Source organism: Xyrauchen texanus, chromosome 6 (genome assembly GCF_025860055.1).
Source record: "Xyrauchen texanus isolate HMW12.3.18 chromosome 6, RBS_HiC_50CHRs, whole genome shotgun sequence".
In the NCBI taxonomy this organism is placed as follows: Eukaryota; Metazoa; Chordata; class Actinopteri; order Cypriniformes; family Catostomidae; genus Xyrauchen; species Xyrauchen texanus.
The window spans coordinates 10778673-10804934 of NC_068281.1; the positions used below are offsets into that span (position 1 = coordinate 10778673).

General features: G+C 38.5%; 2 protein-coding genes across 3 annotated transcripts; both read left to right on the forward strand.

The window, feature by feature from the left end:
- Positions 1–1725: 1725 nt before the first annotated feature.
- On the forward strand, positions 1726–9307 carry gtpbp4 (GTP binding protein 4). The gene is made up of 16 exons (XM_052128590.1): positions 1726–1830; positions 2418–2588; positions 2693–2796; positions 3039–3175; positions 3334–3434; positions 3513–3605; positions 3717–3908; positions 3990–4055; positions 5221–5310; positions 5459–5569; positions 7396–7525; positions 7616–7716; positions 7823–8020; positions 8329–8394; positions 8518–8652; positions 8856–9307. The coding sequence occupies exons 1-16, from the start codon at positions 1783–1785 to the stop codon at positions 9006–9008; spliced, it is 1896 nt and encodes a 631-aa protein (XP_051984550.1). The 5' UTR covers positions 1726–1782; the 3' UTR covers positions 9009–9307.
- Positions 9308–9921: 614 nt separating this feature from the next.
- Positions 9922–16795, forward strand: si:dkey-7l6.3 (zinc finger protein 235). 2 transcript variants are annotated; one of them, XM_052129065.1, is made up of 4 exons: positions 9922–10404; positions 10492–10561; positions 15257–15592; positions 15727–15894. In XM_052129065.1, exons 1-4 carry the CDS (start codon positions 10093–10095, stop codon positions 15744–15746), a joined length of 738 nt encoding a protein of 245 aa, XP_051985025.1. In that variant the 5' UTR covers positions 9922–10092; the 3' UTR covers positions 15747–15894. The 2 variants fall into 2 exon arrangements, with proteins under 2 accessions (XP_051985025.1, XP_051985024.1); XM_052129064.1 differs by having other exon boundaries at positions 15257–16795.
- Positions 16796–26262: the final 9467 nt, after the last annotated feature.

The window sequence follows — 26262 nt, forward strand, 5'->3', positions numbered from 1 at the left end:
ATTTTGGTAGAAGACAATGCTGATTTGGACCCAGCTCAGGTGGGCTACTAACACAAAGATTGCAAAATCACAATTGTTCCCTTGAGCACTTGGCAGTGTCTCCAGTGCTCTCCAGGGGAGGGAATGAATATGTAATTTATGTAGTGAATCTTTATTTAGGTGAAAGGTGGGTGCTAATGAGTTTATCACACTGATGTTCCAATAAGTTAATAACCAGACAATTTTCAAATACTTTTTATACACTAGCCTACATGTATTGTTATATCATTTAAAAGAGAACAAATGCCTTTTTTTTGTCAAATGTTTGCTTGAAAAGTGTGCTTGTCATCTATTTTTTTTTTTTTAAATGAATGCCACTTGGGTTTTATATTTTGTTATCTATACAATGACATTCCTACAATTTTTATGACATAGATGCCCAAATATAGTTATTTGGGCCACTTTAAAGAGTCCCAATTATTCCTTTTATTAAAAGGGTTAGTTCACCCAAAAATGAAAATTCCCCCCATCATTTAATCACCCTAATGCCATCCCAGATCTGTAAGACTTTCTTTCTTTTTGCTGAAGACAAACAAAAGATTTTTAGAAGAATATCTCAGCAGCTCTGTAGGTCCATATAATGCAACTGAATGGTGGTTCCAAAAAGCATTTAAAGGCAGCATAAAAGTAATCCAGATTTTCTATGATAGGTGTGGGTGAGAAACAGATCAATATTTAAGTCCTTTTCTTTTTGTTGCTATAAATCTCTTTCACATTCTTCCACTTTTGTTTTTGTCAATACTCAGGTCTTTGTGCATATCGGCACCTACAGGGCAGGAAGGAGAATTTATCGTGCAAGGACTGTGTCACACAACACCTATCATCTATCTTCAGAAGACATGTATTTAACCACTGTAGTCTGGATTACTTTTATGCTGCCTTTATATGCTTTTTGAAGCCACCATTCAGTTGCATTGTATGGACCTACAGAGCTGAGATATTCTTCTAAAAATCTTTTTTTTTTTTTTGCCCACAGTTTTTGAAGAGAGAATTTTCTTTTCTCTCTCTCTTCATTTTTTTTTTTAATCTCTTTTCCAAAAAAAATTCTCTCATCAAAAAATGTTGGCATTCGTTGTCGTGTAACAACTGGAGTTAATGTTTTGCTTGAAATTGTTGGTCTATCTAAACCATCTATGCCGTTTTGTCAGTGTTACGTGGTGGAAGCGAAGGAATGTATTGAGGTCAAGTTGCTAAATTACTAATAATTAAAATCACAAAATTTAAAATTGGACCATACGTTATTTATACGTGTATTTTACCTGGCGCCTATGATCACGCACAGAAGTTACGTCACAGTAAGGGCTGTGTGCGCTCTTTCAATGATCATCCATTCATCGGTGAAATAGTAAGGAATCATTTTATTATCATTATTACATACTGAGATCATACTAAACAGTGGTGTTTTGTTTTAAACATATTCTTCTTTTCTATATTAAAAGCATAAGATTACATGTTTACTGATAGTGGCACCTGGTGATTACCGCATGCATTTTTTTGAAGAGAGAAAAAATATTTGAACAGAGAAAAAAAAAAATATTGAAGAGAGAAAAAATTTTTTTGAAGAGAGATTTTTTTCTCTCTCGTCCTGTAGTCCTCGTCACACCAGTCCAGTGTTCTTCCCCCCCGGTAGTTGGCGCTATCATCCCGTTAATGTCGTACCACGTGTTTTTCTCATCGTGACACGAGTCCGCTACGTGTTCCGGTCTTTCCGCGTGCTCTGTTGGAGTCGAGAGTGCCGCAATCATGGCTCTCTATAACTTCAAAAAGATTATGGTGGTTCCCACCGCTAAGGTACGACATTTATGGCGTATTATGATTCATATGTGCATGGTTGAATGTTGAATACGATGCTAGACATATCCCGTTATTAACGAAGTCTGACAGTATGTGGCTCGTGCAGTACAAACGTGCGCGCGGTGCTGGGCCTTTTAACTTTGACTGTAGACATTCATCCCGTCACTAACAACATTAAACGATTATGTATTTACTAACGTTAAAAGTGACTGACTGAGGTGAAACGGGTTTTATGAATTTGGAAATATTCAATATAAATGTAGAAATAAGCTTTGATTATTATTATAATGTAAAGCACTTTAACCACTGTGTATGAAATGTGCTAATTAAATCAACTTGCCATGTCTAATAAGGGACTGGACGTCAGAGCTTATTTATGCCTGGAATCGCTTGACTTTGTGTTTTTGTTTGTCAGATATTTTGACAATCCTTTAACCTTAAACGTGTGTCTCAGTTATATATATATATATATATATATATATATATATATATATATATATATATATATATATATATAATTTTGTTTTATTCCATATATTAAGCATTAATTGATGATATTTGTTGGTTTTATACTCTTCATTCAGGAATTCATAGATGTGACTTTATCCAAAACCCAAAGGAAAACTCCCACTGTCGTACACAAGCACTATCAGATCCACAGAATAAGACATTTCTACATGCGCAAAGTTAAATTCACCCAGCAGAACTATCATGACCGGCTCTCTCAGATCCTCACCGACTTCCCCAAACTGGATGTAAGTCTCACACTTTACAACACTGATGGGACAAAAGTCACACACTGATGCTTTTCAATATTTACATGTTAAATTGAGCAACGTTCTTTCAATGCATTTCCCAGGACATCCACCCCTTCTATGCTGATTTGATGAATGTGTTGTATGATAAAGATCATTATAAATTGGCTCTGGGACAGATCAATATTGCAAAGAACCTGATTGACAAGTGAGTCTCTGTTTTACAAGTTTTTCTGTGTACACCAATAACTTTTGTAAACACATCATCAATGAATACTTCAATTGTACTTTGTTCTTTATTTAAATTTACAAGTATTGGCTTATAATTTTACAGTTGTTTATGATTTGTGTTGAAAATAGTTCTGAGATGGCCAATCTTGCAGTACTGCTCATATCTGTGTTTGCATAAGTTTTATTTCACAGAGTAAAAATGTATGTCTTTTTGTGTAGTGTTGCTAAAGATTATGTCCGTCTGATGAAATATGGAGACTCGTTGTATCGCTGCAAGCAGCTGAAGCGTGCCGCACTGGGTCGCATGTGCACCATCTTAAAGAGACAGAAACAGAGCTTGGAGTATTTGGAACAAGGTGCGCATACACAAACATATAAACACAAATGTGCAAAACCATTTTTTCCCCTACAAAAGCATAAGTGTGCATGTGGTTGCATGGGAAGTATCACATACCAAACACAAACCTTTAGTACACCTTTACATACAGTTAGTGGGTGTTTTTGTCTTTCTCAGTGCGGCAGCATCTGTCCCGTTTACCCACCATCGACCCGAACACCAGAACCCTCCTGCTGTGTGGCTACCCCAATGTCGGCAAGTCCAGCTTTATCAACAAGGTTTGTTTTTTCATTTGTATAAAGGTTTATTGTTAAGTGTGGGTGTGTGTGGTTTTAATAGGATTTATGTGTGTACAGGTGACCCGTGCTGATGTTGAGGTCCAGCCATATGCCTTCACCACCAAATCTTTGTTTGTTGGTCACATGGATTACAAATACCTGCGCTGGCAAGTGAGTGTTTGATAAATATATGATCTCTATGAACGAACATCAACATTTATAATTAATCTGATATGTACGTAACAGAGCGTAGTACTGATCTGTGTGTGCTTGTCTTTGTAGGTTGTCGATACTCCCGGTATTCTGGATCACCCTCTTGAGGAAAGGAATACCATTGAAATGCAGGCCATCACAGCTCTGGCTCACCTGCGTGCCGCTGTGCTTTACATCATGGATCTATCTGAGCAGTGCGGACACTCACTCTCCCAACAGTTGGAGCTGTTTAACAATATACGACCACTGTTTGCCAACAAGGTATGTAAATATATTGTCAAAATGAATGTAAGAACAACATGCAAAGCCTTCATACAGCAATAATGATTATGTGTTGTGCAGCCTCTGATTGTGATGGCCAATAAGTGTGACGTGAGGAAGCTCAGTGAACTCTCAGAGGAGAATCAGGTAACAAATTAGATTCTTCATCATTTTGTTAAAGACAGGATCTGGAATTCCTGCAGCAGAAAGAAATTGGTTTTTTTTAGGCTGGTGGGTTTTGATTTTATTTTTTTATTTTTTTTATCACCAACAGTAATTCTTTTTTGCTCCAAATGATATTTGATTACTTTTATAGTTAAAGGAATAGTTCCTATAAAGGAAAATTCAGACATAATTTCCTCTTCATGGCCTTCCCAATCTGTACGACTCGCTTATGTGATGGAGATTGGTTGTAACGAATATGTCTGTCCAAGTGCCCAATGGATGTCAAGATTTTCTCTGAATAATTGTGGGTTGTTTGTCACCAAAACATTTTATGCCTTTTAGAAGACTTGGAATATGACATACAAGTAGCATAGACTAATTTTATGATACATTTTGATCCTTCTTTAAATAATAAAGTGAAGCACTAATCACTGCCATTGTATTGAAAAGACGGACCACAATGTGATTAAAATAATGACAGAATTTTCATTTTTGTGTGAACCATTCCTTTAAAGGGATTTAAAGATTTTTAGAAGAATATTTCAGCCCTGTAGGTCCATACAATGCAAGTGAATGGTGACTTAAACTTTGAAGCTAAAAAAAAAGCACAAAGGCAACATTAAGGTAAGTGATATGACTCCAGTGGTTAAATCCATCTCTTCAGAAGCAATATGATAAGTGTGGATGAAACAGAACAATATTTAAGTCCTTTTTTACTATAAATATCTACTTTCACATTCTTTTGCTTTTGGCAAATTGCTTACCTCATGCATATCGCCACCTACTTGGCAGACAGGAGAATTTATAGTGAAAAAGGACTTAAATATTGATTTTTTTTTCTCACCCATACTTAACATATTGCTTCAGAAGACATTGATTAAACCACTGAAGTTGAATAGACTACTGTTATGATACCCTTGTGTTTTTTGGAGCTTCAAAGTTCTGGCCACCATTCACTTGCATTGAATGGACCTACGGAGCTGAGATATTCTTCGTAATATTTTTCTTTGTGTTCAGACGGAAGAAAGTCCTGCACATCTGGGATACTTCAGTATTTCAACATCTGCTAAAATCATGTAAGAGTTTTGTAGCTGCAACTGGTAAAGCTATTCTGGAGTGATGCTGAATCAGATCTTTGTGTGTACAGAAAATATTTGCAGATATTTCTGCTGAAGGAATTACCGTGATTGAAACTAGCTCTCTGACAGAAGAGGGAGTGATGCAGGTGAAGATGGAGGTAAGACCAGCCAATCACCTTCAACCTCTCACACGCTCACTCTAACCAGCCAATCATCTTCATGTGTGTGAGTACGTCATGTGTATAGAGTAAGAGTGTGATTTTTATTTATTTATTTTTTTTGTTTGTTTTTTTGGTTTATTTAAAGGCTTGCGATCGGCTGTTGGCTCACCGTGTGGACACAAAGATGAAAGGCAAAAAGGTTCATGATGTTTTGAACAGACTCCACTTGGCAGTGCCCAACAAGAGAGACCAAAAGGTATAAACACTCATTACCTACTTTGCCATACCCACTATTAGGGATGGGACAATAATATTCTCTCACAATTTGGTTCGATATACGATATGAGATTCACAATTCAGTAACACTTAAATGACAAAGTATGATAGAAAAAGTTTTTAAAAAATAAAACAAATATTTGCGCAAAATCCACATAATTTGGCATCAAAAGTAAAAAGTTTAATACGAAATATAAATTCTGAACGTTTAAATAAGAGTTTCTCATTTACCGTTCTCTATAAGAAAAGATCACAAACAAATAAGACTTCAAAAAATAGTGGGCTACATTCAGGCTGATCAGGTGCAGGACAAGCAATAGAACTGAAGAAAACCTGTCCTGAAAAATTATGCAAAAGTATTATTACTCCCAAAATTGTAAACACTGAGCCTCCCAGACACTACCAAAACGTTGATGTTTATATTTTGAGCAGCCCACTCAGCTCCACCCATTCCTTTTTATCAAAACCTATAGCATGAGTTTGGGGCGTGGCTACTTGTAGTAAACTGTTCATCCCTGGAGAATTTGAACATCCATGGCAGACGTGTTACAGAGGAAATAAAACTTGGCTTCGGCAAAATTCGGAGACTTGCTAAAAGATACAGTAGAGAATGAAGTAAAACCTGAGTGAACATTTACACGGTGGAGGACTTTGAGGGAATTTTTGGGGTAAGATTCTTGCCGTGTTGCTTCTCGACAGGTAAGCTACACTCTAGTATTGCCACACAAGTTGGCTCATTTCTGTCGAGCTGCAGATAAATTCATAAGATACTTGCTTACTGGTTACCAAGAACTATCCTTGTGCTAGATCCCCCACACACCAGCGGTTATCGGGCGACCCGATTCCTCTGTCGCGCTTTCTGACCGGTGTATTTGTTATAGTGTTCTTGTTCAATATAATGTTAAACATTTATCACATTTTGTTTAGTATGGCCTATTTGTTCATAGGGAATCGGAGTGCGAAAGGGTGTGATGAGTCTGAGGGATGTTGGCAAAGGTTGTTTGAAAAGATACTTTATTTTTGTAATTCCGTTTGGTACCACTAGTAGTGCAGAAATTACACACCTCACCTTAAAATATAGAAATTCTACATTATATCAGTTAATATTATTATTATCATAATGTTATATATAATAATGATATAAGCTGTCAATGTATAAAATAATGTGTACAAATTACAAGTTATAACATTGAGTTCATATTCATGTGTATAACAATCGCTAAAATGGTACTGTTGCTTTAAGAGTTCAACGTGCATCTCACAGACTTGCACTGGTTTATTGGTAAGTTTCTGTTTTTAGCGCATTCGTGCTTTATGTGCTATATTTTTTGTATACTTTTTCACCTCTTAGTAAAAAACAAAGAAAATTTACACATTCAATGAAAGTGGAGTGTAGGATCTTATCTTTGATGGACACACATTACACGGGCGAAATGTTCTGTTTTAATTATAAGCACTTTTCAACAAAACAAGCAATTTTCCACATTCCAGTACGTACATTTCTAAATGCTAAATTCAAGCACTTTAAGCACTTCAGGGACCTTGTGTGAACTCTAAACAATATATTTAAAAAAGTGCTGTAGGGGTAAAATCAAGTGATTTAGAGAGATTGCGATGTTTGGCGGGTCATTTCAGTTATGATCACATGGACCGAAAATAGTGTTACCAATTTCAAAACATCAAGCTGTGTCTCATGATTTGTCATTTTGGTTTGTGATATATATCGTCCCATCCCTACCCACTATGACTTAGAAAGACAAGTCTTGGCATGTTTCATAATAAACACGCTGGTTATCTTTTGTGTAGGAAAGGCCTCCCTTTATTCCTGAGGGTGCAGTGCTCCGTAAGAAGGCAATGGAGACAGATGCTCCCAAACGCAAACTGGAGAGAGACCTGGAGATGGAGCTGGGAGATGATTACATACTGGACCTGCAGAGTATGAAATGCTCTTACACATATATGTACATACGTACATATGCATGCTGCAGGCATGGCTAAAAGAATGTCTTTCTATGTGTGTGCTTAGAATACTGGGATTTGATGAATCCAGATGAAAAGCAGGATAAGATTCCTGAGGTTTGGGAGGGACACAATATTGCTGACTATATCGACCCAGATATCATGAAGGTTTGAAACCCAATCAGACATCATGATGTCAGACTTTGGCCTTATATACCTCTAATTTAGTTCAGAGGATGTGTTCTGAATTTCTCTGTCTTTTTCTCACTATCAGAGGCTGGTGGATTTGGAACATGAAGAGGATCTGCGTGAGAAGGCCGGAGAGTATGACTCAGAGGAAGAAAGTGAGGATGAGGAGATGAAGGAAATCCGCCAGCTGGCAAGTCAGATTCGAGAAAAAAGAAAACTAAAGATTCTCGAGTCCAAAGAGAAAGACACTCAGGGACCCAGGATGCCCCGCACAGCCAAGAAGGTCTGCCTCTTTTTCCACAATGTTATTTTATTACGATTAAATGAAATTACAGCGAATAGGTTTATATTTATTGTTAATCCTGCCATCACTCACATATCTTAGATATGATGTGTAATAATATGTATTCAAATAAGGAAGATTTTTTGTTCAACTAACAGCCGTTTTATTATTAATCACATACTTAATGGTGCACCAGCTCCATATAGAACAAATTACATGGTCAAAAATAGCTTTGAAGAATAGTAAGTATGCCATTATAAAGTTGTTTAAAGTACTGAGTGCAAACTGCGTCTCATGTGTGTATGCAGATGGAGCGAGCAAATCTTGAGAAGGAGATGGGTGTTCTAGGTTTGGACATGACCGATAAAGATGACGTAAGATCATTTCACAAACTTCATTCTTTCCCATTCTCTGGTTGGTTGGTTTTGTAAGCTATTTGTTCATACTGAGGACTTGTCTTCTCTAAGCATGTTTGTGTTCACATTTTGTCCCTGTAGAGTCATTATGCACAGAGATCTCGCTCTCTGGTGCGAAAGAGAAAGAGGGAAGTGTCAGCACCACCGACATCACGCACTCGCAGTCAAAGTGCCTCGAGGCCAGCACGGGACCAATCAGGAGTTAGAGATGCTAAGGTACCGCCCATGTCACCTTTGGCATTGTCTGCTTTAACTAATCAAAAACACTCATGGCAGTTCTGAAATCACCCACATTAACGTTGAAGACATATATTAAATTAAGATGTTTAGTCATATAGCAGGTTATAGAGAGAGATCTTTCACATGGTCTCCAAAGAAACATGTTAATCAGACCGTCCTTCTCCTTATTTTTCCATCAGATGTTGAAGAAGGTGAAGACCATGATGAAGAGCTCACAGAAGGATATGAACAGACAGGGCTGTAAGGGTGAATCTGATCGCCATGTGTTTGATCTCAAACCTAAACATCTCTTTTCTGGAAAGAGGAAATCTGGTACCAACAGCCGCAGATAAATGAAGACTTGTTCTGTCTAATTTACTCATGCCTGTCTTTATGCTATGATTAATAAATGCTATATTCTGTACTCATTCTTACAGATATTAAATGTTTGTCATCTAATTATACCTTATAAGTGTCTGATATCATGCAGAATGTGCCATATAGATCCATGTGCAGGATCATGATGTTGACGCTACATTGTTTTTTAAAACTGATCTGAGAGCAGAAAGATTTATGGGGAAGTAGAGTTGTTTTGCAAATGAGGCTGATATGTGCAGTGGAAGTCCAATAAACCACCACCCAAAGATTTGAACCAGAGTCTCCTTAATTTCAATTCAATCTCTTGGAATGTTTGTCCAGAATTTGGCTAGATTTTATTTTTGAACATCTCTTAATTCATTTAAGCATTATCGCTTGAGCAAAAGTGCTTTTATATTGTACAATGACACAATTGTGCATATGAATGCCTATATACAACTGTTCTATTAAGAAGTTGATGCCGAGTTACTGACATTTCAGACACTTAAAGCTCAATTCTGGTGAAACCTATGCTGCAGGTGACCATAATAAAAGACTGATTAGTGTACTGATCGCAAGCATCCAGTTCCGGTAACTGGCCCATTCAAGAATGTTGACAGTAATTTTACAATCAGCATAATTTTATAAGAGTTAAAGGACTTGTTTTTATTTGGGTGAAAAACTGTTTTAGCAGTAAAAAAAAAAAAAGGTTTTATTTTAATTTAAATATATTAATGTTTAGTGTAATATTTGGGAATGTCTGTCTGGCATAGTTAAGTGTAAATTTAGTCGGTCATCTGAAAGAAAGCCAGTCATTTCAGAGGCATTTTCTCAGAATCTGTCTGGGACTTTAATGCCCACGAGGACTTTTATTTTGACTTTCTGAGCAAAGCCCCCCGGAACCGACATCAGCATCATCTACTAGCAACATTCTTAAAACGTTGGACCGTTTCGAACCGAAAATCTAAACAAGAAACTATCACGTCACGAGCAACGACTAAAACGGGTTCAGTAATCTTAATTGGCACTGAAACACACTTGCCCAAGGGACCTGCCGGCGGCCCAAACGCAGAAGAAAGGATGGCGAATTACCGGACGTTTCACACCCAGCTCGCGACCATAATGGAGACGCTGACGCGCGCGGCGGTGGCGGAGATCTGCGAGCTCGTGGACGACGGTTACGCCGTTTTACACATCGAGATCTCGCGCCATCAGAAGGAGAACGAGGAGCTAAGACGGAAACTTCAGCTCATAGAGTCCATAATTGCGGCGCGGGGCTACGGGGACGATAAAACGGCACCGCGAGATGGTCGTTGTGACGGAAATGGTCGCGATGCGCCCGCGAGCAGAAAAACGTCCGGAGGCGGAGAATCCACGAGCCGGAGTGCCGAGGTGGGATCAGTTGCTTTGTTTTGATGGGGGTAAAATTATGCGTGTCAAAAATCTTTGGAGCTCACGTTTCTTTTGGTTGGTTTACAGTCCCGTGAGGATGTAGATCTGATCCATATGCAGATCAAAGAGGAAGGTCTCGAGCAGCCGCCTCTGGCTGGTGAGTCGCCTGTCATTCCTGATTTGTTTTGTGTTTTTATTAAATTCAATAACCAATGATACATAGTTGTTTTTTTTATAAACATACGTAACATACGGTTGAAAAACATTTAAACTCTGTTTTTCACAATTCCTGACATCTAAAAGTAGAAAACATTCCCTGTATTAGGTCAGTTAGGATCACTACTTTTTTTTAAGAATGTGAAATGTCAGAATAATAGTAGAAATAATTATTTCAGATTTGATTTCTTTCATCACATTCCCAGTGGGTCAGAAGTTTATATACACTTTCTTAGTATTTGGTAGCATCGCCTTTAAATTGTTTAACTTGGGTCAAACATTTTGGTAGCCTCCACAAGCTTTTCACAATAAGTTGCAGGAATTTTGGCCCATTCCTCCAGACAGAACTGGTCTTTCTGATACAGATTTGTAGGCCTCCTTGCTCGCACACGCTTTTTCAGTTCTGCCCACAAATTTTCTAGCGGATTGAGATTTTGTGATGGCCACTCCAATACTTTGACTTTGTTGTCCTTAAGCCATTCTGCCACAACTTTGGAGGTATGCTCGGGGACCCATTTGTGACCAAGCTTTAACTTCCTAACTGATGTCTTGAGATGCTTCAATATATCCACATTATTTTCCTTCCTCATGATGCCATCTATTTTGTGAACTGCACCAGTACCGCCTGCAGCAAAGCGCCCCCCACACAACATGACGATGCCACCCCCATGCTTCACGGGTTGTGATGGTGTTCTTTGGCTTGCAAGTCCCACAGTTTTTCCTCCAAACATAATGATGGCATTTTGGCCAAACAGTTAAATTTGTTTCATTAGACCAGAGGACATTTCTCTAAAAAGTAAGATATTTGTCCCAATGTGCACTTGCAAATTGAAGTCTTGCTTTTTTTATGGTGGTTTTGGAGCAGTGGCTTCTTCCTTGCTAACCAGCCTTTCATGTTATGTCGATATAGGACTTGTGTAGACGCTGGAGGAAACCAGTAGACAAGTATCTATATCCACAGTAAAACAAGGTCCTTTGCTGTTGTTCTGGGATTGATGTACACTTTTCGCACCAAGCTACCTTCATCTCTATTCTGTCTCCTTCCTGAGTGGTATGATGGCTGCGTGGTCCCATGGTGTTGCATGCTATTGTTTGTACAGATGAACGTGGTACCTTCAGGCATTTTGAAATTGCTCCCAAGGATGAACCAGATGTGTGGCGGTACACAATTCTTTTTCTGAGGTCTTGGCTAATTTCTATTGATTTTCCCATGATGTCAAGCATAGAGGCACTGAGTTTGAAGATAGGTCTTAAAATGCATCCACAGGTACACCTCCAATTCATTACACCTATCAGAAGCTAATTGCCTAAAGGCTTGACATCATTTTCTGGAATTCACCAAGCTGCTTAACTGTGCCGACAGTATGTAAACTATTGACCCACTGGAATTGTGATATAGTAAATTATAAGTAAAAATTTGAAAAATGACTTGTCATGCACAAAGTAGATGTCCTAAACGACTTGCCAAAACTAAAGTTTGCTCATATAAAATCTGTGGAGTGTTTAAAAAATGAGTTTTAATTAGGGATGCACCGAAATTTCGGCCGCCGAAAATTTTCGGCCGAAAATGGCACTTTCGGTTTTCGGCTGAAAGAGAAAAAAGGCCGAAAATATGAGCAGAAAATATATACCTCCTCGCCCCGCCCCTCAGTGCTCTGATTTCACTCTGGGTCGATCTAGCCCTTATCACGGCGCTACCAAACAAAGGCCGATCATGTCAGCGGTGTGGAAATTCTTCAAAGTGTCTGATAAGGACATCAAATTTGCGATCTGCAGTGTTTGTTCAGCAGAACTTTCAAGATATATATATACAGAGTACAGCAAGAGATTCTACAGGAAAGCGCCCCGATCCACAGCAGTGCAACAACTAGCGCAGCTACACCACAACTTGAGACGTATCTAGCTGATCTACCCATTGCCAGAAGCGACAGTCCCCTTGACTACGGTCGCATAAACAAAGACCGCTTTCCTCTGCTTGCGCGGATTGCGCACAGGTATTTATCTGCCCAAGCACCAGCACAGAGAGCGAGAGACTGTTCAGTGCAGCATCTCATGTTCTTGATGAGCTTTCTGAGAGGAGAGACTGTCAGAAAGTTTAACAACTTTTGTTCTTGAAGAGAAACCGGTCACTTGTAGGTAAATAGAAAGCGGTCCAATTTGATGTGTATAGCAATTACATTACACTTGTTCTTCACTTGAGGATACATCTGTCGTTTACAGTTGAGGTTGGATTTAGTTCAATTACTGCTGTTTTGCACAATAATGTTCACTTAAAGTGTACATACGTTTACATAAACAGAATAGAGCACTGATCTATATATATAATTATATATTATATTTATATATAGATCAGTGGAATAGAGGCCCTCTGCCGTTCTGTGTTCTGCCTTTTTGTTTCAATTAAAATTACATTTGCATATTTAAAGTTTTTCAAAGATGCTAGCTAAGTTCATTACTTGACTGTTGTTTTGCATATAATAGTTTTCTAAAACTTTACATTATTTGGATAATTGTTAATAAAATCTGTAAAATTAGATTTTTACACAACTGAATGAAGAATAATATTTAATAATGTTTTAATATATTTTTTGTCCAATATTGGTGTTACTTTCAATAAAAGTGTGATTTATTTTATTGGTTTGTAGTTTTTCAATTCAGATTCATTAAATTCATGAAATTAATGAAAAAGTATAATATTAATACAATACACAAAAAAAAATCTTTTTTTTTTCTTAAATAGGTAAAAAAAAAAAAAAGTACGTTTCGGTTTCGGTTTTCGGCCAAGTGCATCCTGGATTTTCGGTTTCGGCCCAGAATTTTAATTTCGGTGCATCCCTAGTTTTAATGACTTCAACCTAAGTGTATGTAAACTTCTGACTTCAACTGTATGTATGAAACTTAATAAAAAGAATAAATAAAAAGAATAGTCCCAGGGGAGGTAAAAAATTATATATAATTCAAATATTTACTTGGTAAAGATAACAACTTACTGTTATTCCTGTTATATGCTGTTATTACTATATAATATATATATATATATATATATATATTTAATAATTGTAATATCCATGTTTTGTAATTTAAGGAAGCATTTCTTTAAAATGGTATACCAGACTTTCAGAAGCATTGTCTGGTCAGGCACTGAAAATGTCATTGTAACATTATTTTATTTACGCAATGGAAAGACAAATAGGGGGATGGAAATCAGTCATTCAACTTCAACCAAAAATTTTAATTCTCTCATCATTTACTCACCAATTTGCTATCCCAGATGTGTACTGTTTTGTGATAAAATATTTGCCCCATTCTGATTTCTTCTGTTTGTGTGTGTATCATACTAAAATGTTTAACAATTCTAACAAAATCATAAAACACAAACAACATAAAACAAAGGCAATCTGAGTAAACACAAAATACAGTTATTAAATGATAATGTTTTTTGAAGCAAAAAAGTTTTCAATACAAACTGGGCATGTTTGAAAAAGTATTTGCCCCCTTGGTAACTAATGTAATTTTCACACCTAGTTCGTTTGAGCACTCCAAGCGCTCTCAGAGTGGAATATGGAAGATGTCTGTGAAACTTACTCCATCCAAAGCATAGGAGTAAGTTCACCTCTGAATGGCTCAAAATAAGCTAAATTAAAGATTTGGAGTGGCCTAGTCAAAGTACTGACTTGAACCCAATTGAGATGCTGTGGCAGGACCTTAAACTGGAAGTTCATGCTAGAAAATCCTCCAGTGTGGCTGAACTAAAACGGTTCTGCAAAGACGAGTGGGCCAAAATTCCACCACAGCATTGTAAAAGATTGATCTCCAGTTATCGGAAGTGTTTGGTTGCAGTTGTTGCTGCTAAATGTGGCACAACCAGCTATTAAGTTTAAGTTTCTCATGGGTAATATAGGTGTTGAATAACTTTTTTGCTTCAATAATATATATATATATATATATATATATATATATATATATATATATATATATATGAGTGGGGTAACATCTCACAGCGAATCTGGTGCAGTCCATGAGGAGGAGGTGCACTGCAGTACTTAATGCAGCTGGTGGCCACACCAGATACTGACTGTTACTTTTGATTTTGACCCCCTTTTGATCAGGGACACATTATTCCATTTCTGTTAGTCACATGTCTGTGAAACGTATTCAGTTGTTGAATCTTTTTATATTCTTACAAATATTTACACATGTTAAGTTTGCTGAAAATAAAAACGGTTGAAAGTGAGATGTTGTTTCTTTTTTTGCCGAGTTTATATATAATGTATATATATTTGAAAACTGTATTTTGTGTTTACATGCCTTCGTTTTGTTACATCTCTGAAAACAAACTGTTGATTGATTACTGATGATTTCAATTTTTTTTAAATTGTGAGATAACGTTTTTTGTTTTCCCCATAATTAACACAACTGTGGTCATAATGGGTTAAAGATTTTGGGTTAAAAATGTTGAGAAGAAAAGTAAGGTTTCAATAATCATGTTTGGGGGTCCATCAAAAAGTTTGAAAACCTCTTCCTTATGTATGATAAGGACATGAATATATACTGCATAGTAGGAATATCCTACCTGACCTTGAATATCCAGATAAGTGTGATGTAAAACATACTATGTTGGTGTGTTTCTCAACAGATGATGACGATGATGATGACTGCGAAAGTGTCTCTGTGGTAACTCATGACTCCCCCAAACCAGATGTTGTTGAGCTCTCGGGGCAGGACTCTCACACACTTGCACATTCCCCTGTGCATGACACACACTCTTATACACACCCACACTCCCCTGACCATGACACACACTCTCACACACTTGCTTTTGCAGACTCACACTCTGGTGCTGATGAGTCCCAACACTCCAGTATCGATTTGACTGTTTCCGATGATGCTTCCTTTTCTCTTGTGCACACTGCGGCAGAGACTCGTCCCTCCCATCTCCATCGAGTGTTTCAGGAAGACTTTTGTGTGACAGGTGATCTGGACACAGTCCCTGACTGGGCCACACATTCTGTCCGTAACACACTCACGCATTCACAAACCTCTCCACAGACAGTTGGTGGCTCAGATCCCCTTGTATCCCATAATTCCCCTTTGTTTTCTGCACAGCGTCTGGTTGCACTGGGTAACGTCTCAGGGTTGAGTCTCTATGGGCAGTTGGGCGCTCTACGGGGAGTCGGAGCTGGCAAAAGACACTTCATCTGCTCAATCTGTGGGAAGAGTTTCACCACGTCGCAGAGTTTGGACACACACATGCGCATACACACTGGTGAACGGCCGTATCGCTGTGAGCAGTGCGGGAAACGTTTCACGCAGTCTGGCCACCTTACGGCTCACCAGACTGTCCACACTGGAGAGAGACCATACGAGTGCACTCGCTGTGGAAAACGATTTGCAGGGAAACAGTACCTACGCATACACACCAAGAAACACCACCCTGACTTACACACGCTCTCGCGTATAGCGACACACACACCACAGGAAACACCACCCTGAGTGAAATAATACACAACCCTAGAGTGCTGACAATACAGAGAAAGCAGGATGCCAGTTTTGTTGTTCAAGATTTTTTTCTCTTATTTATCCAGCTGTAAAGTTGTCGAGTGGAGGTGTCCTGCAACTTCCATCATACAGAAACGTTTTACTGACAGACATGCAAGCAGATAGAAATCACTGTCGCTAATTAATTAAAAATGTGCTCTATGGCAGAATCAATATGCCAATCCTGAGAGTAATTTTGCAGCAGTCAGACCTGTATTCTAAAACATGTCATACAAAAACTAAAATGGTAAATTATACACCCTGCAAGGAGACCATATGGAAGCAAACAAATGCACTAGAACATCAGTGTGAGAAGGAACATCAAGTCTCTTACGAGCTTGTACACATATAGTGAAATGCCTACTAACATGTTCAACATGAATACACAATTGCACATAGAGTAGATGTACAGGATAATGTGTGGTTGTTTCAGTTTTTTTTTTTTTATTAGAATTATAGATTCTACATTTATATTTGCTGCTAGTCACAGGAGAAATGCTAACTGTATTTATCTGTTTATTTAATGTGAATAAACAAATTCAAGGAAGAGTGTGTCTCCATGCATCTAGTTCTTAGCGCTAACAGGGAGTTAATTGAAGCAGGGCGCACTCAGACTCTGTTGTCGCCAATGACCTGTGCTTTAAAAGCTGTACATTCCAGGACTTCTTCATGGCAAAGTCATCAATGACATTTATTTAATACATTTAAGGAATAGTAACTTTAAGATGTTTAATAATGGCCATAAAATAAAAGGATCAGATGTTGTTAATCATTTTTATACTACACCTTACACTTTTCAATCCTCCTGCAGTGCCCAGGAACTTCCCTGAAGATCAACTGTGAATAACAAATGCTTTTTTGGCATTTTGTGCTTGTTACATTTAGTAGGAGTAATTTCTGATTATTTTATTTTATGTTAACACAAAAGTGCCTGCTTTACAGGTCCAATACAGAGGTTTCACTACAATTATCTGACTGACCCAGTAGTAAATTTCCCTTATGGTCAATTTTATAGTCATATTAGTTTAAATTTCACTGATACATAGTATATTTTAATTTTCAGATAAAATTGACAATGTGTGGCAAGCGTGAGTGTAATGAAACATGTTCTAGTCCATAATTTGCAGAGTTGGGGAAAGTGTACTTTATTGATTTTTCTTTTTGTCTGTCTTTTTCGTGCACAGACGTACAGCGCGCACGCAAAGCGGGCAGGCTAGTGTGAGATGGAGAATGTTTAAAAAAACGAAGGCTACTTTGAAAGAGTGCGCACTTTGCCGCCGCAGCCCCTCTCAGCCAGAATAATCACATAAGGACACTTAAAACTGATGAAATATACTGAAGGTATGATATTCCTAACTGTAGAGAGAGCAGATTAATATGAAATCCCGGGCATTTTTAGCTGGATGTTAGTGGCACTGAGGTGATAGAGGGGCATCATGAGATGGCGAACTTCTGACATCCTCTCGTGCGGTGCCCACCTTGTCACTTTGGGCCCTAGGCAACCACCTACATCGCCTTTGCCACTGCCAGCCCTGAATAGCAAAAATAAATAAATAATGACATGTCAAGCAGTGTCCTGCAGTGTGATTTGCTATATCTACAAACATTTTACCAATTTGTGTATAATTATCCTATATGCAGGTTTATGGCCTCATATTGATGTAATATTTGTAATGTTTTAAAATTTATTTATAAGATTATTTAACTGTAAAAACTACAGACGTTTCCCATATATATGCACATTCATATACATTTTAACCTAAAATCTTGAGGTTGGAGAAAAGAAAAAAGTTATTTTTCAGCTACCCTAATACAGTTAAATCCATGCAATATTATACAAAAATCATAATCAAAACACTGCAAGGTTACAGTGTGGGTAAAGCCTGTTACACTGTTTCAACATCACTGATTAACATGTTTTATCTAAACATTCATTTGCATATCAATACCATTTTATGTTTAATACATTAATTTGAAATTACACAAATGAATCTCAAATATAGAAATTTTTGATGTATATAATGGTTTAGAATAACCATTTAGAGAAAGCAAAGGCCATTCAAAATGTAAAAACTGGTGTCGCAATGCTGAAGCTGAATTATATTCAAATATTTACATACAAGAAATGGTAAGCTTCAATAATGATCCTCATAATATGAGTGTCAAATAACGAAGACATATCTTCAGCATACAACAATCGTGAGAACACAGATGGCAAGATGCTATGTCTGAAACAAATTGTTTTACATATTGGTCAATGGCGACTTCCATATGCATTGTTCTCCCTACACCATGACCATTAATAGATTTACCTGGTGAGAAGATTTTACATAACTGATGCATGTTAGTTAAGTTACAGAAGTTCAGCTGTAGCAAGTATGATTTAAAAATAAAAGACTTTATAGAACATCTCACGGTTACTGACATATTGTGGAGCTATGAAAAATCTAAATTAAAAGAGGTGTAGAATATCTGTGTGATCTATGATTCTGTGTTACATAGTTTCCCTTTTGAATCATAATAAACCCAAGGCTGAGTGAGTGTGGTGTGGACTCCGTGGATGAGGGTCATTGTGTCAGAGATGCTGTAGAAGGACGGTGTTCCTGCACTGTGATCCACATACACTCCTATTCTAGAGGAGCTGGAGACCTTGGAGAGAGTACGCTCTTTCTTACTGTGCCTGAATGAGTAAGAGTAGGAAGAGCAGGACAAACTCCAGGACTGATTATTACATCCAAACTTATCATGCCGTCACTTCCTGCCAATGCTCTTGTATGCAACTGATATATCCAGAAATCCACTGTACTCAATCTCCCAGTAACAGCGTCCACACACACTCGCTTTACACATCACCTTATATCACTGATCAAATATGTTTGGATGATCATGATACCTCATAAACACTGTTCCCCTCAGACAGACAAAGGCATTGATGTGCTGTTTCAGAATCCAGAGTGAACTGATGGAAATCTGAAGATGTAACGCATAGCATATTAATCTCTCTCACTCAGGAAATGTCAATCATTCATAAAGCAAATAAGCTGGATCAATAGATTGTGATGGATGTTTTAAATCAATACAAGAAAAGAATACCACAAGATGCAAATATAATAAGAAAATGTCAATATTCTACACTTTTATCATCTGTAAACATGCAGTGTTACGGAGGTACACTAAAGGTTTACTAGTTTTCATATATTTCTGGAGTTTTATTTTGTTGTATTTTTCTAAATGTATTTGCAGGTCTATTACACACACTGCAGTTGAGACCAAAACATATTTTACATATTGAATAGGTCTTTCAACTTCAAATAACCACACATATTTTACATTTGATGGACTAAAGATGAGATTGTTGTACACCTACTGTGACAATTCTCCTCCCTGCCCAGAAGAGGGCGATATGCATGATGAATGTGAATTACCAAAAATAGAAGGAAAAGTGAAAGTGAAGAAAAAAGGAAGAAAGAAAGTCATACACATCTGGGATGTCATAAGGGTGAGTAAATTATTTAAAAAGAAAATTGGGGGGGGGGGGGTAACTAACCCTTCAATACACTGTGTTGTGACATCATTTTGTTAGATGCATGACTCATTTCTGAGATTAAATGAATGTTCAAAACTTTACCTCTACAAAATATTTTTTCTGCTCTTCTTTACAGACATGCTCCATTTTATCTCGCAATTGAGAGACATAATTTATTACATAATCAAAAGAGATGTGAGAAATGACAGTAACGCTGGGTGAGTCTGAAGATCCAGGAGGGACACAGTAAGACTGGACATTCTACACATACAGAAAAAGGAAAGAGTAATACTAAAGACACAAAAATTTTACTTGAAAACAAATATCACAGAGGTGACAGTCTTGAGTATTGGTGTCTATCTGTTTACTGGCATTATTCCAGTTATTTCCCCTGATCTCGGTCACCTGGAGGAAATGGATGTGATACTCCAAGAGTCCTTCAGCTCGACTCACTGCAGCCTTTTCCTGATCTCTGATCAGCTGTGTCACCTCAATGGAGAGGATCAGTTTAGTAAAGATCCTCTCACTGTCCTCCACTGCTGCCTGTGCAGATCGCTGTTAGGACACACAGAGAGAGGACCATCAGTTCTTACTGGTACCTCACACAGCCTGTTACCCACAGGTTCAGTGGGACTGGGAAGTGCTCCAGCACTGGGCTCCTAACTGACTGATTGGAGGAGAGTCCTAACTGAGTGTGAAACAGCTCTTCCAGCAGCCAGCAGTTGTTCTTCTGCTCAAAACTCACCTTGTGAGACTCCACAGTCTCTCTCAGTTCATGGAGATCCTCCTCTCTCTCCTGGATTATCTGATCAAACTTTGACTTGGTTTCCCCCAAGTGTCTCCAAGGGACAAACCAATAACAGTAGTATTGTATGAAATGGAATGCCACAAAATAATTATGGCCATGATTATATGAATATAGATATCGTTGCATCCTCTCAAAGAGTGTCATTCCTTTGATCAAAGATATTATGAATTCAGTTATCAGAAACACGACAGGGTGGTGAATATGTTTTTTTTTTTTTTTAAATTGACTACGAATATAGATCTGCATTTCTCACTCTACCATTGTGTCTCTCATTCCTTTTATCATTGTTGTGAACCTCTGGGCTGGGGCGTTCCTCCTCATTTTGATGACCCAGCCCACATCTAATTGTATGTACCACTGTCCTTGTCTTTCTTGCATCTATTAATCAATATATAGATTTGCACTGCAAAGTGGCACAGAAGCTGTGTTATATGCTACAGCTCAGCATTCAACACCATAGTGCCCTCCAAGCTTGATATGAAACTCCGGGCTCTGGGCTTAAACGGCTCGCTGTGCAGCTGGATCCTGGATTTCCTGTCAGGCAGACGTCAGGTGGTTAGAATGGGCAGCAACATCTCCTCATCGCTGACCCTCAACACTGTAGCCCCGCAGGGCTGTGTTCTTAGCCCTCTCCTGTATTCCCTATACACGCATGACTGTGTGGCAACACATAGCTCCAATGCCATCATTAAGTTTGCTGACGATACGACGGTGGTAGGTCTGATCACTGACAATGATGAAAGAGCCTACAGAGAGGAGGTGCACACTCTGACACGCTGGTGTCAGGAGCACAACCTCTCCCTCAACGTCAGTAAAACCAAGGAGCTTGTAGTGGACTTCAGGAGAAAAGACAGAAAACACAGCCCCTTCACCATTAATGGAGCACCAGTGGAGAGAGTCAGCAGTTTCAAGTTCCTCGGTGTCCACATTACTGAGGAACTCACATGGTCCGTCCACACTGAGGCCGTTGTGAAGAAGGCTCACCAGCGCCTCTTCTTCCTGAGACGGCTGAGGAAGTTTGGAATGAACCACCACATCCTCACACGGTTCTACACCAGTACTGTAGAGAGCATCCTGACTGGCTGCATCACCGCCTGGTACGGCAATAGCACCGCTAACAACTGCAAAGCCCTGCAAAGGGTGGTGCGAACTGCCAGAAACATCATCGGAGGTGAGCTTCCCTCCCTCCAGGACATATACACTAGGCGGTGTGTGAAAAAAGCTCGGAGGATCATCAGAGACTCCAGCCACCCGAGTCATGGGCTGCTCTCACTGCTACCATCAGGCAGGCGGTATCGCAGCATCAGGACCCGCACCAGCCGACTACATGACCGCTTCTTCCCCCAAGCAGTCAGACTGTTGAACACTTGATCTATCACGATCAATAATTAGCACTGCACTTTATTCATCTATAATCTCACACTGGACTGTCAACATATTCTCCTCAATATACTACTTCATATATATATATATATATATATATTACATTTACTCCTTATTGTATTGTATATTGTGTATTGTATATTGTGTTTATTGTTTACTGTACATTGTATATAATTATTGTGTTGTGTAAGTATGTGTACATTTGATTTGTAAATTGTGTTGTGTAAGTTTGTTGTTTATTGTAATCTGTATATGTCTCGTCACTGTCATGACTGCTATGTTGCTCGGAACTGCACACAAGAATTTCACCTACTGTTGCACTTGTGTACATGGTAGTGTGACAATAAAGTGATTTGATTTGATTTGATTTGATTTGATGTGTTGATTCTTATGCACTGCTGACAGAAAACAAGACAGAGTGTCATGACAATTGCAAATTAAATCTTCAAAGTGTAAATGCAAATGTATATATATATATATATATATATATATATATATATATATATATATATATTCTTTTATGTTATTATTTATATCCTTTTTGTTGAACAATAAATTTGAAGCATCAGCATCCCAGTCTCTGGTCTCACATACCTGATTCTCAGTCCTTTCTGCTGCAGCTGAAACAGATTTGTGGGTTTTGGGCTCATCCGCCACACACAGCATACAAATACACTGCTTATTAGTACGACAGTACATTTCCAGCAGTCTATCATGTTTAAGGCAGATCATTTCCTGGAGTTGCCCAGATATCAGTCATTTTGTGACGCTTTCTTAAGTGAAATTCTTCATGACGTTCAAAATGAGTTAGACAGTAAAAGTCCAGACTAGGGTGACCATACGTCCTCTTTTTCGGACCTTAAAAAAGCGTCCGGCCGGGATTTCAATATAGTGTCCGTGATTCGGCTTTAGTTGCATTATGATAATACTTAATTGTGTGCACGCGCATATTTGGATTGCTTTAACCCCTCTTTGTAAGTCCCGCCTTCTCGCACACCAATTGGTCGAATATAAGAGGCTTGCAACCATTGGCCAATTTCCTGCCTGTCAATCTTTCCGCCAACGCACGAAGCACTGTTTGATCGGCATCAAACAGTTGCTTGACAGTAGCACCAAATGACAGCTTTGTGGAAACAATGCCCAAACTAAAGTGCAAATTTACAGAAGATTTCAACAAAAAAATGTCCATGCATTCGTCCAGGTCGAGATCCGTGGGAAGCAGAATGTGTGACATGTATAGCTGGCACTTATGGACATTCAAAAGAATGTTGGACATTTGTATTTATTTATTTATAGGCCTACTTATGTTATGCTAATATAGTGTCCTCTTTTTTGGAAAACTAGAATATGGTCACCCTATTCTAGACACACCAGACAGGACTTTATGGCTATTTTTTCCCTCCTCAGTACAGACATCATACTCCTCCCTAGATCCACCATAACAGTGATTATGACGAGAAGCTTGAAGTTTTCTCTTCAGTTTCTCCACCACTTCAGCCAGCATGGTGTTTTTTTTTTTTTTTTTTTACCTAAAACAGGTCTTGGAGTGAAGGTCTGTCTGCACTGAGGGCAGCTGTAGACTCTCTTCTGATCCTCCTGATCCCATCAGCCTGTAATACAGCTCATACAGTAACTGTGTCCAGGGAATGGTCAGTGGATTTTTTTTAGTGTATCCAGACAAACTGGACAGCTGAACTGGTCCTGGGCCATTGCAATACTGGCCTCTGTCATTTTTCTGCATGCACACACAAATAGAGATTAATCGCAAGTTGGTTTCATTTCCCTGATTTGGAAGGTTCAAATTTCATCATTCTTTGTTTGAGGTACGAGATAACATGGGTGCGCAACACGGGTGTGTCTTAAAGGAATAGTTCACCCATAAATAAAAATGATCTTATCATTTACTCACCCTCATGCCATCCCAGATGTGTATGAATTCATTCTTCAGCAGAAAACAAACAAAGATTGTAAGAAGGATATCTCAGCTCTGTTTTGTCCATAAAATGCAAGTGAATGGTGATCAGATATTTGTAGCTGCTAAAAATTGCATAAAGGAAACATAAAAGTAATCCATATGGCTCCAGTGTTTAAATCTATATCTTTAGATGCAAGATAATAGGTGTGGGTGAGAAACAGAATAATATTTAAGTCCTTTTTTTTTTTTTTACTGTAACTCTACAGTATTTTAAAACAGCCCTCCTATATGTGTTCATGAGAATTCTCTTTTATTGGCACTTTGCATTCTTCGTACATATCGCCACCTACTGGACAGGGAAGAGGGATAAAATAAAAATAAAATAATAAATAAATCATATTTACACAGCAGTCCAGTATGTGGTGATATGCACGAAGAATGCAAAGTAGATTTATAATGGAAAAAGTACTTGTAAAAAGCCAAATGTTTATGTTTCTCACCCACACCTATCACAATGCTTCTGAAGACATGGATTTAACCTTGTGGATTACTTTTATGCTGGCTTTAAGTGCTTTTATGATCTGCAAATGATGTACCCTGTTCAATTGCATTGTATGGACCAACAGAGAAATGCCCCTTTAAAAATCTTTGTTGGTGTTCAGCAGATAAAAAAACTTCATTGGGTGAACTATTCCTTAAAGTCTGGTGTAAAACCACAATGTCTGACATTGCTAAAAGTAGATGCAGCACCCCACGTTTGATTACAAAAGAGAGAGTGAATGCATTTGCCAAGATTACACACTGAGGATGACGGTTGCTCCAAAGGTTACAATAAACATACAGAGACTGAAAGTTATGTATATTTAACTAATTTCAGTTTGTTGTGGCATACTGTGCATCCGGAAAGTATTCACAGCGCTTCAATTTTTCCACATTTTGTTATGTTACAGCCTTATTCCAAAATGGATTAAATTCATTATTAAATTCATTTTCCTCAAAAAAATACCCCATAATGTCAACGTGAAAGAAATTCGTTTGAAATCTTTGCAAATGTATAAAAAATAAAAAATAAAAAAATCACATGTACATAAGTATTCACAGCCTTTGCTCAATACTTTGTTGAAGCACCTTTGGCAGCAATTACAGCCTCAAGTCTTTTTGTGTATGATGCTACAAGCTTGGCACACCTATTTTTGGGCAGTTTCTCCCATTCTTCTTTGCAGGACCTCTCAAGCTCCATCAGGTTGGATGGGGAGAGTCGGTGCACAGCCATTTTCAGATCTTTCCAGAAATGTTCAATCGGGTTCAAGTCTGGGCTCTGGCTGGGACACTCAAGGACATTCACAGAGTTGTTCCGTAGCCACTCCTTTGTTATCTTGGCTGTCTGCTTAGGGTCATTGTCCTGTTGGAAGATGAACCTTCACCCCAGTCTGAGATCCAGAGTGCTCTGAAGAAGGTTTTCATCAAGGATGTCTCTGTATATTGCTGCATTCATCTTTCCCTCAATCCGGACTAGTCTCCCAGTTCCTGCGGCTGAAAAACATCCCCACAGCATGATGCTGCCACCACCATGCTTCACTGTAGGGATGGTATTGGCCAGGTGATGAGTGGTGCCTGGTTTCCTCCAGACATGACGCTTGCCATTCAGGCCAAAGAGTTCAATCTTTTAGTTCTCATGGTCTGAGAGTCCTTCAAGTGCCTTTTGGCAAACTCCAGGTAGGCTGTCGTGTGCCTTTTACTGAGGAGTGGCTTCCGTCTGGCCACTCTACCATACAGACCTGATTGGTGGAGTGCAGCAGAGATGGTTGGTTTTCTGGAAGGTTCTCCTCTCTCCAAAGAGAAATGCTGGAGCTCTGTCAGAGTGACCATCGGGATCTTGGTCACCTCCCTGGCTAAGGCCCTTCTCCCCCAATGGCTCAGTTTGGCCGGGCGGCCAGCTCTAGGAAGTATCCTGGTGGTTCCAAACTTCTTCCATTTACGGACGATGGAGGCCACTGTGCTCATTGGAACATTCAATGCTGCAGACATTTTTCTGTACCCTTCCCCAGATCTGTGCCTCAATACAATCCTGTCTCGGAGGTCTACAGACAATTCCTTGGACTTCATGGCTTGGTTTGTGCTCTGAGATGCACTGTTAACTGTGGGACCTTATATAGACAGGTGTGTGCGCCTTTCCAAATCATGTCCAAGCAACGGATTTGATCACAGGTGGACTCCAATCAAGTTATAGAAACATCTCAAGGATGATCAGTGGAAACAGGAAGCACCTGAGCTCAATTTTGAGTGTCATGGCAAAGGCTGTGAATACTTATGAACATGTGATTTTTGTTTTGTTTTTTATTTTTAATAAATGTGGAAAGATTTCAAACTAACTTCTTTCACGTTGTCATTATGGGGTATTGTTTGTAGAATTTTGAAGAAAAAAATGAATTTAATCCATTTTGGAATAAGGCTGTAACATGCCAAAATGTG

Coding starts and splice junctions, on each gene's coding strand:
- gtpbp4 (XM_052128590.1), top strand. CDS start 1,783: ATGGCTCTCTATAACTTCAAAAAGATTATGGTGGTTCCCACCGCTAAG. Junction 2,797..3,038: donor GCAAAGAACCTGATTGACAA/GTGAGTCTCTGT, acceptor CTTTTTGTGTAG/TGTTGCTAAAGATTATGTCC. Junction 8,395..8,517: donor ACATGACCGATAAAGATGAC/GTAAGATCATTT, acceptor TTGTCCCTGTAG/AGTCATTATGCACAGAGATC.
- si:dkey-7l6.3 (XM_052129064.1), top strand. CDS start 10,093: ATGGCGAATTACCGGACGTTTCACACCCAGCTCGCGACCATAATGGAG. Junction 10,405..10,491: donor CCACGAGCCGGAGTGCCGAG/GTGGGATCAGTT, acceptor GTTGGTTTACAG/TCCCGTGAGGATGTAGATCT. Junction 10,562..15,256: donor CGAGCAGCCGCCTCTGGCTG/GTGAGTCGCCTG, acceptor GTTTCTCAACAG/ATGATGACGATGATGATGAC.